The 11,963-nt window shown below is 45.1% G+C and overlaps 1 protein-coding gene across 1 annotated transcript; it reads right to left on the bottom strand.

The window, feature by feature from the left end:
- Positions 1-618: 618 nt before the first annotated feature.
- si:ch211-137a8.4 (dentin matrix acidic phosphoprotein 1) lies at positions 619-6,850 on the bottom strand. Its single transcript, XM_026365660.1, has 3 exons — positions 5,257-6,850; positions 3,779-4,300; positions 619-1,040 (listed from the first exon to the last, which is right to left on the bottom strand). The coding sequence occupies exons 1-3, from the start codon at positions 6,647-6,649 to the stop codon at positions 1,036-1,038; spliced, it is 1,920 nt and encodes a 639-aa protein (XP_026221445.1). The 5' UTR covers positions 6,650-6,850; the 3' UTR covers positions 619-1,035.
- Between the last annotated feature and the right edge of the window lie 5,113 nt (positions 6,851-11,963).

Below are 11,963 nucleotides of genomic sequence, written 5' to 3'. Positions count from 1 at the left end.
TAGATTTTCGTCTTTATTGTACTATTTTTTTCTTGACAACTTGCTAGCGGACGTGAAAACTCGGACCAACAAAACATCATCATTATCATCATTATTATTATTTTTTAATTACAGCATATCATCAGACTGCGATAACAGTGAGAAGATGTGTTTTAAAAAATAAACCAAAAAAGAAAAAGAGAATCCAAACCAAGCGGGAAAATGAAAAGAAAAACAGTTTGACTTGAATATTGGGTGGAGGTTTTTCTTTTTTGTTTTTTAACTCATGTACACAATAGAACAGTCTAAAAACATTAAACACACAGAGCTGAAGACGTTGCAGTGTTGGTTGGGAAGTGGCAGTCCTCAGGGCAGTTTATATACCGCTGCAACATGGTCCTGTTGTACTGTCAAATATCTACTGGGGCGATGAGAAGAAGGGGCGAAGAGTGATTGAGGGGGGGCTACGAACCAAAATGGCCTTCGATAGAAAACTAACAGTCTTTTTTTTTTTTTTTATATTTTGTTCTTTAACCAGTCAGGAGCCGGTAGAGACAGAGAGCACAGTTTAAGCTCGATGAGGAGGAAAACAGGGCGGCGGGGGAAGGTGGTGGGGGGGGGGGGGTGAAATGTCTCAATTTTCTTTTTTTACATTTCAGATTTTCTCTTGTAGACAATAAAAACAATCTCACAGACAAGCAAATAAAAATCAAAATAAAAACGGCGGGTGTCCATGTTTGTATGTGTTGGACGGAGGGGATGGACGGATGGACGGATGGAAAAGAAGGGCTTGAATTATTGCTTTCTGAGTAATTATTAATTTTCACCTCTCTTCTACATGAATTGCATCTTTATCTCTCTCTGTCCTTCTCACCGTGGTCGTCTCTTTACACATGATTACTCCGTTTATTCGGGAGGAGGGATGAAGGGAGCGAGGAGGAGGATTTTTGGCGGGGTGGGGTGGGGATAGGGGCAGGGAGGGGTTCAGAGCTCCTTGCTCAGCGAATCCCGGGCAGTTCTAATCCTCTTTGTGTGGCCTCACACGTTTCCCGCCTTTTAGTCTGGTGAATGATAACAGAAGAGATTGAAAAATGTATTAAAAAATAGGAGAGTAATAATAGACAGTCATAGAAAACGGGTTAGATGTTGTGTGTTTAGTGGTTTAGTACAGATGTGGGTCTGTTTAATGCTGAGTTAGTCTCAGTTATTCCTGTTAAGGACGAACACAAAGCAAACAGCAACACAACAACGGCACATCGTGGAGCATCGTCGTCACAACAGGAGGACGTTCAGTGTGTCTGTCTCTCTGCCTGTCTGTCCCTTCGGTCCACTACCTGTCTGTCATTGGGAGCTGAAGTCTGATAACTAACCACACCTGCGTGAAATCTGCCTCCTCTTCTCTTCTCTTCGCCCCTCAGAGACAGAGAAGCCTAGTTAATCTGGCTCGTTGAAGAGGCTCCGTGACACTTTGATTTTACCCACTAATCCGTTGATGGACTCAACTCTATTGATGTCTGCTAAACCAGCTTTTCTCTAGCACACTAAACACAGAGCTAACTATTTAAGAGACAGCTAGTTAGAGCTAACAGCAGGAAGGAGGTTCGAGGAGGGAGACCAGAACTCGAAGGTCGAGGGTCTGTTAGTTTAGGCTACTTACTTTCTGTTCTTACAAATGGCTTCATGTATTTTCAAATGGAAAACTAACTGGAAAAGAACAAGGAGCCGTGCAGCAACGGCTTCATCAGAGTTGGTGTTTGCCGTAGTTTTAATGACATGTTTAGACAAACACGAGTTCATCTTGAAGATTATTCCTGAGATTATTGTTATTTTGGTGTCGTTGCTGCTCATGGAAGACGAAAAGTAAAACCTTCGCAGTCCAACCAAAAAAACGAGGTCTTAGTTAAACAGCTGATGAACTGTTTCTGTAAAGACGTTCAGAACGGAAGACGAGCCAGAATCAAACACGTGCACGTGTCTGTAAACTTTCATGAGTCTGTTTGGGTTGGAGCGGTTTCCGGAGGCTGTGCTGAAATGCAGCTGCAGTCTGACGTAAGCTGCATGTTCAGAGGTCTTCGTGTTTTAGGATTCAGGTATTTGTCATGTTATTTCACACAGACGGTGTTTGTGCGGTTCCCAGTCTGAACGCACACTAACTGTGAGCATGTCAACATGTTAGGACGTCAGTCACAGTTGTTTTGGTTTGTAACTGAAGACTTTAGTGCTTTTTCCTAAAAAGTTCTGATTTAAGCTTTAAGGTGCTGGATCAATGGAGGGAAAGCCAAAGCCAGTGTTCAATGATATGAACCCTGCAGTTATTGTAGAGCCAGTCTTCGGGGTCTGTCAAAGTCAATGTTGAATACTGGATATTTGACGGGTATGGCTGATGCGCTTCAGCTTGTACTGAATGTCATTTTCAATAAAAGCGATTGCTGGTGTGTCTTCTCAACAATGCAGAGAGCTTGGCTCAGTTTCAGGCCTCGGTGTTCGAAACATTAGGAGTTAAACAGAGTTCAATTTTAGCAAAATAGCTTGAGCTTCAAAGAAGAAGTCGCACGGCAGCAGCAGGAGCTGCGATGCTCTCTGCAAGCATCTGTAGGGCTGCGTGAGATCAAAGTGAGGCGGCTGCCGGACACCGAGCCTCATGCAGCACTTGAATGGAGAGGAGGCTGGGACTGATAAATAATGGACGAGGAACAGAACACCTTCTGGTTCACAGGTACTTCACCTCGTGCTGCTCAGTGTCCGGCAGCTCGGAGCTGCTCCCAGGTGGGAATGCACAAAACTGTACGAATGGGAAGTGTTGGTGGAAAAGAGCGAACGAGTTCTAGATAAAGGAAGACTCTTAAAATGTCAAAGACAAATCCATCTGCTGCATCAAACCAAACTGTAAAGGACACGGTCACAGGCTGCGCCGTGCAGCAACTAAACTGATGTTCCGATTTTCATAGTAGTTCATGAACAGTAGCTGCCCTGGGAATCCACCATCACCACCTGAGTCCCTGTTTTTTAATTGGCTGTTCATGAATGAGACTAGAATGAAAGTAGCAGACAGCTCGTTAAAGAAGGATGTTTATCTTCTAACAAATCCACGCAGGTTATTTACAGGTGAACAAACACTGATTCACTATACGAGACTTTTTTTAGAAATAGCTACAGTAGTTTCATCAGCCGCGGACATCGACATGCCTGTGTACATGTGGTTTTGCATATACAGTGTCTGGATTTCCGTGTGTACAGCGTTCCCGTGTCAGCATGCGTGTGCGTGTCCTGTTCTAATGTGTGTACCGTTACGTTTGCACGTTTCAGTGTAAGTTATGAAACGTGTTTCTTCACACACACGTGATCTCCTGTGCGTCAGTGTGTGTGTTTGTGTTGTTTTGTGTGTCTCTGTTGCTATTGGCTTATCTAAAGTCAGCGTCACAGCACCCATTGAAACCGTTGTCAACACACAGTTCCCTCTCTAATTGGTCAGTTGCTGCTGACATCACGTTCTGAACAATGACCACCGCTGCCTCTCGAAGATCCCTCTTCCTCATCTCCTCCTCCTCCTCCTTCCCCTCTCCCTGGTCATGTGATTCTGCATCATCATGACAACCTCCACTTTGTGGAGACTCTGCCTCCCGTCCCTGCTCCTCCTCCTCCCTGCTAACAGCTAACACTAGCTCAGACTCTTGACAGCTGGCTGTGGTTAGTTTACTGCTATCGTTTGTTAGTGCTGGCACTTGTTGTTGTTTGTTGTTAGTATCTCCTTCTTTGCTTTGCAGCTCGTCAAAGTCCCGCTCGGCGTGCTCTAACTCACCGCTGTTCACAGCTGCAGTAGCGTTGATGATCTTGGCGTTGGCCTCCTCTTTCACTCCTCCTACCTCCTTGCTTTTCTTAACGGGGCTGCTCCCCGTTGTCTTCTCCTCCGCCTGGTGATTGTGTGTGGCGTTCTCCTCCACCGTACCATTGGAGCAGCCGTTCTCTCCATTCGTCACCGGAGCGTCGGCCGGTGTCTTCTCTGGCTCCTTCACCGCCTCCTCTCCGCTCCCCTCTGCCGGTGTCTTCTCAGCCTCCGCTGTATCTTGTTCATTGGTCTCCTTGGCCGCTGTGGCAGCTTCGCCGTCTGCTTCTCCACCCTCTGCTGCTTCTCCACCCTCTGCTGCTACTCCACCCTCTGCAGCCTCCTCCTCCTCCTCCTCTTTGGCGCCCTCACCCAGGTCCACACTGGTGGACTTACCCTTTCGCATGATGAAGTTCTTCAGGGAAACTGCACGACCAAAATGTGTGCGCTTGGCCTTGGCTGACTTGCCGTCTTTGCCTTCCTCTGCTGCGCCGTCCTCTGGAGGGAAGGACAGAGTAAAGAGTTAAAGCTTCTTTAGGAGATTTGTGGTTCTTACAGAATAATGTACTAATTAGTTATTATATATTATTATATAGGTAGAAAAAACGAAATAAAAAGACAGAAATACAGCCACCGCTGATTTCTTGAGTTTTATGTCAGATGTCTACGTATCATCATCCAACTTTAACAGTTTAGCTGTAGTTAAGTCATCACCAGTTCCTACAAGATGATTTGCTCTTCAGCTGCTATGTTTTACTATTTTCACCAGCCCAATACAATAAAAAAGTCAGTATTAAACTCCCGATGGGAATTATATTTTACACCTGTACTGTTTAATTTGACCTGACAGAGGTGCATAATAAGCAGCTTTCCTCCATTTGTCACTTCCCTTTCTGACACTAAAAGATTTCAAGAGGAATTTCAGTGAATGATGTGGATGTTCTGCACCAAAAATCAATTAATATCCCTCAGATATGCTTTTTTTCTATTTTGCACAGGGTTCTGTGTTATTCTACCAGTTTCCTTGTTCGACCAGAAGCAGAAAGTAACCTAAATTTAGTTTTTACTGTTGACTGAAGCTTTGGTGTGATTTGAATTTCACATTAGATGTTGAATATTTTATTTGAGAGTTCAATTACATTATGTCCTCTAGAGTTAGCAAGCCACTAGCTTGTACTAGTCTGTACTTCCTGGGCTGGGACAGAAATAAAGTGAATGTGAACACGCTGTCAGCTTCTGGCTCTGGATTTTGAAGCAATGTCCATTTTGAGCCATGATGAAAATGAGCGAAATCTCTGCTGCACATGTTTGTTTTCAATGTTTGGGCAAATTTTCTTTAACCTCTACATTTTGTGAAATATTGGATCATCTCTGGAAAGGTGACAAACTCCCCTACAGTTTAACTAACGTGCTCCAGATTTTTGGTTGTGAGTTGTACGTTTGCGTCTTCTCACCTGAGGCAGCAGCTGCAGCTGCGTCATCCTCCCCACTGGGGGCGCACTCTGTGTTGGCTCGTTTGGACTTGGGGATAACACGTTTCTTGAACGAGGTCCAGATCTCGTTGGCGTGATGTGTCACTGTCCCACCTCCTGCTGTCGCTGCCTTCTCCTCCTCTGCTCCCTCTGCCTTCTCCTTCTCCTCACCCCCCTCCGTCTTGGCCTCTTCTGCTCCTCCTTCTGCTTTGGCCTCTTCTCCTCCCTCAGCTCCGGCCGCTGCTGCCTCCTCTGGCTTTGCGTTGTCAGCAGACTCTTTGTCTGAGCCTTTGGCCTTTCCGCTGATACCAACCATGGACGGGTCCCTCTTTAGGCCCTGGAAGGTCCAGGAGCGTTTCAGCTTCCACCTCTTCTGCCCCGACTCCTTGGAGTCTAATGTGGAGGAGTCTCCACCGCCACCTTCTCCTCCCTCTGCTCCGTCTTCCTTCCCTTCTTCTCCTCCTCCTCCACTCTTCTTGTGTGCCTTCTGAGCCATGAGCTTCTTGAAGGAGTGCCAGCGCTTCATGTGCTTCGTGGCTGTTGAGGAGGAGGCTTTCTGCTCCTCCGTGCCTCCCTCTGTGCCTCCCTCTGCTCCTCCTACTGCTCCTCCCTCCTCTGTGGTAGAATCTGCTGTGGTGTTAAGTGCTTCTGGATCTTCCAGTCGATCCAGGGACTTGGACCGGACTACTTGTTTGGGGGGTTCTGCAGCGGCACCGTCCTTCTTCTCGGTACTGCGGTGGGAAAAGATCCTCGCCACCGGCTTCCTGATCAGATCTCGAACCGTGGATTTACTCTCCACTGGTTTGCCCTTCTCTGCTTTCTTCTCCTCCTCTTTCTCCCCATCTTCTGGAGCTTTCTCTATGGCGGCCTCTCCCTCTGCACCGCCCTCTGTGCCTCCTTCAGCTGCTGCAGTCTCCTCACCTCCCTTTTCTCCTTCTTTTTCTTTGTCGCCTCCTTCAGCTGCATTCTCCTCTCCTGCTCCTCCTGCAGTTGTGCTGTGTTCCTTCTTCTTCCTTCCTCCCATCACCTTCCCCAGGCCGCTCTTGTTGAGGAAGGAGTCCAGGAATGAGGTCTTGGGTTCAGCAGAAGGGGCATTTTCCGAGCTCTGAGGAGGTGCTGCCTCATTGTTCGCTGCTCCTTCTCCCTCCTCGGTTCCTGCTGCAGCTGTTGCAGCTGTGTCGTTGTTCACTGTCTCTTTGTTATCGACCACGTCGTTGTTCACAGTGGTACCATCTTTATCGACAACTTCACTGTTGACAGTCTCTGAGTTGGCGTTAGCGTTTTTAGCCGGTTGCTCTGCTTCTGCTGGCTTGCTCTCAGCAGTTTTCCCGTCTTCCTGAACCACTGGCGCCGTGCTGGCTTCTGTCGCCGCCATTTCAGAAAAGGAACACAAACAATAACAACAAAAAATGTGGTCCTTCCTTCCTTCCTTCCTTCCCTGGCCTTCTGGCCTCCTCTTTCCTCTCTTCTCTGGTGTTTCGTTCCTCCCGCTGTGGTGTTGCTCTCAGGTCATGGAGAGCAGGTTGGAGAACAGTGGCGAGGAGAAAAGATACTCAGCATCCTACTAGTCCTCCAAACTCCTGCAGAGACAGGGATAAAGCGAAGGTGGCAGGGGTGAGGAGAAAGGGTTGGGAAGAGGCAGGGAGAGAGGAAGAGGCACAGATGGTTAATAGCCTGAATCAACAGCATAGACACTCAATTAGTCTGGTCTAGACTGTGCATTGAATGGTGAATGAAGTGTAACGTAATAAAGAATCTCAGCGGGACATGCAACACAATTACGATGTTTCCTAATCACTCACACTTCCAAAATTTGCACACTGTGTAATTTGATGTGGGACACAAACTGTTCCTTTTTCTTAATACATGAAATGGCTAAACAGGAGTTTCTTAGAGATGCAAAACGTGCACGAGCAGCAGCAAAGACTCCAGATCTGATTCTGATATACTTTCCTCAACTCATTTCATTGACCCCATGTTGATGTTTTAAATCATCTTCTTCTGTATGAGGCTCCATCCAGCTCAGACATTTAGTCAACTCTGTGATTCGAGCTGAATGTTGTATCCAAATGCCAGAAGTTCAAATTAAACACTATGAATCTCACTTAAAACGATAGCACAGCATGTACAGCTATTGTTAAAATTAAAGCAGAATCCTGTTTCCCCCTAAGACGTGAGCCTGTGAGCTTTCTCTTGAAATGTGCACTCTCCAAGCTCGATCATGATCAGGTTACTGTGGCATCAGCAAAGTCAGAGGAACATTTCTGAGTGTGGTCAGAACAATTAAATTAATATAAAATTAATCAATTAATTCATCAAAACTCAAGAAAACAAAACCCCATCCTGTTATTCTCAGAGGCCGTCCCTACATGAACACTGCCTTCTTCATGCCAAACAGCCTACAAAGCACAAAAGTCACTTAAAGGATCAAGCTGGTATTATTCCTTATTTTCCCTTACTGTCACCAAATCCCATAAAACGACCAGATGTTAGCCTATTTCTCAGTACTGTCTGACTTTCCCTTCCTTGTCTTTCAAAACAGTTCACTATCACAGCAGTTTCACACAGCTTGAGATTATAATTTTTACTAAATGTTACTTATCAGGAAGCAAGAGTGCATTTGATAGTGAAATAATCCACATTTGTGCTTCAATATTTCAGGAACCAGGTTGAGGATTGGACATGTGTTCATGAAGATTTCACCCAAGTGTGGCTCACAGATGTGTTTTTAATGGTTGTTGGACACTGGACCTCTGTGACACGGGGAAATACAACATATCAGCCATCACCACAGACACAATACTAACCGGGATCACTTGTTGTTGGTTTACCAGTCGGAACCAGTGTTGGTCAACAACTTACAACACATTCAAATACAAACCTGTTGGCTCTTTTTCTTAAATGCAATGAAAACTCAAATATGGGGAGCAGATTTCCAGTGTTTTCTCTGAGTATGATGCTGCACCATACTCAAAAAAGTTGGGACAGGGGGAAATAAGTCTGAATGTTCAAATTAAACTTTTCTGGATGATTCCAGACTGGTTAACAGGTGAGGGGACCATGATTGGGTATAAAAGGAGAATCCACCAAAGGCTCAGTCTTGTGGTGGTTCAACACTTTGAGTTTGTCATTCAGTCCAAAAAGAATATTTCTTGATGCAAGAAATCCAAAGTCATAATACTGTGAAAAGATTCAGGGACTCTGGGGAAGTCTCAGTGGAAAGGCAGAGGGCAGAAAACGCTGTTGAATGTGTTTGACCTTTGAGCTCTTTGGCACTGCATGAGACATCGTCAAGCTACTGTGATGAGTGTAGTTACAAGGACTCTAGGAAATTGTTGTCACTCAGCACAGGCCAACACCACATCTAGATTTGCAACCTAAAACCCTGCTATGCAAGTAGGAAGCCAAACGAATTCTGTGCAGTAACACCACCGAGTTCCTTCAGCAGTGGAAACGTGTTCTGTGGTCAGACGAGTCCCAGCTGGATAAGAGAAAGCATATGTCAGGTTCTCTGCACCAAAGATGAAAAGGACCATCCAGACTGTTATCAGTGAAAGGCCCACCCTCACCCATGTTGTGGGGATGCATCAGTGCACGGTGACTTGCATGTGTGTGAAGTTTCCATCGACTGAGTGTATACTGGGATTTTAGACATATGCTGTCACCAAGATAACAACTTTCCCGACGAAGTCAGTGGATATTTCAGCAGGACTATCAGGCCTCGTTCTGCACGTTACAAAAGTGCATTCAAAGAAACAGAGCGTGTGCTTGAGTGACCTGCCTGAAGTCCACATCTGTCTGCTAATGAAAAATTTTGGAGCATCATCAAGAGGAGACTGAGACAGAAATCAACAGACCGCTGATCAGCTTACATCTTGTATCCACCACAAATGGGCAGATACTCCACTTTTAAAGCTGCAACGATTAATATCCTCAGTTCCCAAATTATTCAAAAGTGTAATTAAAAGAAAAAGGTGATGTCACGCAGTGGTAGACTCTAAACTAAAGTTTGTTCAAAATAAGTGAAGTTCAGTGGAAACTGAAAATCCTCTTTGTACTTGTCAGATATAAAAGGTTCAAGCTAATTAAGTAACCACAGATTTTAGTTTTTTAATTTTTTAATGCTTTTTAGAAAAACCTTGTATTGATTTGTAATGTGATTACTATTTCCAGTTACAGCTTGTGTCAGTAATTACACTACAGTAACTAATCCCAGTCATGCTCTGTATACAGTTTTTGAGGGTCGACAACAGTTTGATCTTAGATTGTGTTTAAGTGTAATGTGCTGTAATTACTTTTTCAATGTGTAGAGTGAGTTAGCATGAGTAAGCGTTCTTAACACTGGTCTCCACATGGGGCTCATTTCTCATTAGGAAAAATACAGAATATCAACAGGCTGGGTTGTAACACCTTTGCAGGATTTAATGAATGAATCAGCAAATCAATGAACGTGTGAGTCACACACTGATGTGGAGTAACTGACTTTCAGCTGTGAGACAGTGTGGAGAGTCCCGACGTTTAGTCACACGCTCCCAGAGGCGAAGGTGAAAGCGTGAGTCAGAGGCAGAGAGATGCAGACGGAGAGGCACTCAGGTGGAGAGACAATCACACGGGGGAGATGGAGGGGTGAGCGAGGGAGGAAAACAGTCAGACAGACACAGAGCGAGGTGTAAACACATACATCACATGCTCCAGATAATCTCACTATGTTGTTGCCACAACTGACTGATTGACTGACCAACTGGATGGCTTACTGGTTGACTGGCTGCCACATTGGCTCGCTGGCTGTACTGGCTGCCTGGGAGATTGGGTGGCTGACTGTCTTACTGCTTTTCACCTATTATATCTTGATGGCTGAAAACTGTGCTGCCTCGCTGACTGATTCACGGACAGAATGACTGGGCAACGAGTTAGTTCAGTGAAGGACTGGTTAAACATATGGGTCAAAGAAGAGAACAGGCAGCAGAACATGCTCGTAACAGTAGAATCAGCCTCACTGCCAAAACAGAGAGCTCCAGAAAACAAGAGAGAGAGATCTGGACGGTTCTTCAGTGTTGCACTGGTACAAGAACTAACTTCATTTAAAAGGTTAACTGACTGATTGGTTAAAGTGCTGCAGGTTTACTGACTGGTGACTTGTCTTGTTTCATACGACCCATGTAAGTGTCTATTGTAAGCGTGTGCCCACCTATGACGGCAGAGATCTCCAAGTTGTACCCTGTTTTGCATCATGTCACAAAATGGCAGCTGCCATCTTTATACAATGGCACTAAAATGGCAGCTGGAGTGCCGCTCAATTTCACCCTAAACAGTCAAAAACAACTGTGAAAAAAAGCTATGACGTTTACGTTTGTCACGTTCACCACACGACCGTGATGTTACGGTAATAGTTGTTTTACCCTAAACTCCAGTCTCCTGTGGGAGAGTCCTGCGCTCTGTCGACCCATTGATCCACCCGTCTATCCATCCCTCCATCCATCCCTCCATCCCAACCTCCTCCTGACAGACTCTGAGGATTGGTGGCCGTGTAATGTTCACTCCAGCTGTTAGACATTGTCAAACAGTTCCTATTGGTCTTTTCCTTCATCGCTGGCTGGTTCCAGACCACGTGGAGTTTCCTTGGGCCTCAGCGCTGCGCTGACTTTCATTTACTACTCTTATCACTGATGCACACATCTCATTCGCTCTGCCTTCTAACATCCTAAAGATAGAAATAACACCTCCACCTGACACAGAGGAAAAGCTACACACATTATATAACAGGTAGTATTAGAATCAAAGTAGTAGCAGAAAATGTACACACATTAGTATCTGTGACACGGCTGCAGAGCTTAGCGGCTTTCTGCAGTTTTTTTAGTCTGTTTGATTTTTGAGCTGTAATTGAATAATTTATCTTCCCGAGTTTACTCGACTTCATCGGTGAGTCATTTACCCTGTAGGTTGAATGCTGGACTCTTTGTCTCTTTGTGTTTGCTTCCACTTGTCCAGCGAAACGTTTGCTCAGACTGTTTGGGAAGTCACGAAGGCAGCTGGATTTGGACAGAGATTATGAAGTTCTTGATCTAATATTCTGCTTATCAATTATTCAGCAAACGACTTGGAACAGTAGCTCTGTTCTCCTCTGCAGTGTTCTGTTCTGGTTTATTTTATTCCAATATTCTCTACTCTCATCTTGGAGCTTTTCTTTTCCGTGCTGTTTCTGAAATGATTCAATTCATCAAGTCTCAGAAAATGCTCTAATTTGTTGAACAGTGTTGTTCTGGTGCCAAATTAAAACCAGTCATATAGTTAACATCCATCTCTCTGTTCATTTCCGCTTCTCTCACCTGGTCATTTTTACTCCAATCTCGTCTTCCAACGATCTTGGACTCAAAGCTGAGTTCTCTACGTTGTGATGGATATGAGGTAGTGTCAGAACACCACCGTCGGCACGAGGGGATAACACATGACTTCAAATGTCAGTAGTTTCAATGCAGGTTCTTAACCCATTCCAAGCAAACCACAGGCTTCCAGTAAATTCACCAATATGCTTCAACGCTCGTCTCTTTCCCTATGATTTGAACCCTCCTACACCTGCCCAACATTTACAAATGACCTCACAAACACACCCCTGTCTTAGAGGATTCTGCAAGGGTGGTAAAAACCGGACATTTTGATTTAGCCATAGTGTTCTGGGAGTGTAAAGGCTG

The sequence above is a fragment of the Anabas testudineus genome, chromosome 13 (assembly GCF_900324465.2).
Source record: "Anabas testudineus chromosome 13, fAnaTes1.2, whole genome shotgun sequence".
Lineage (NCBI taxonomy): Eukaryota > Metazoa > Chordata > Actinopteri > Anabantiformes > Anabantidae > Anabas > Anabas testudineus.
The sequence above is the reverse complement of the archived record's forward strand: the minus strand, read 5'-3'. Positions and strand labels throughout refer to the sequence as shown.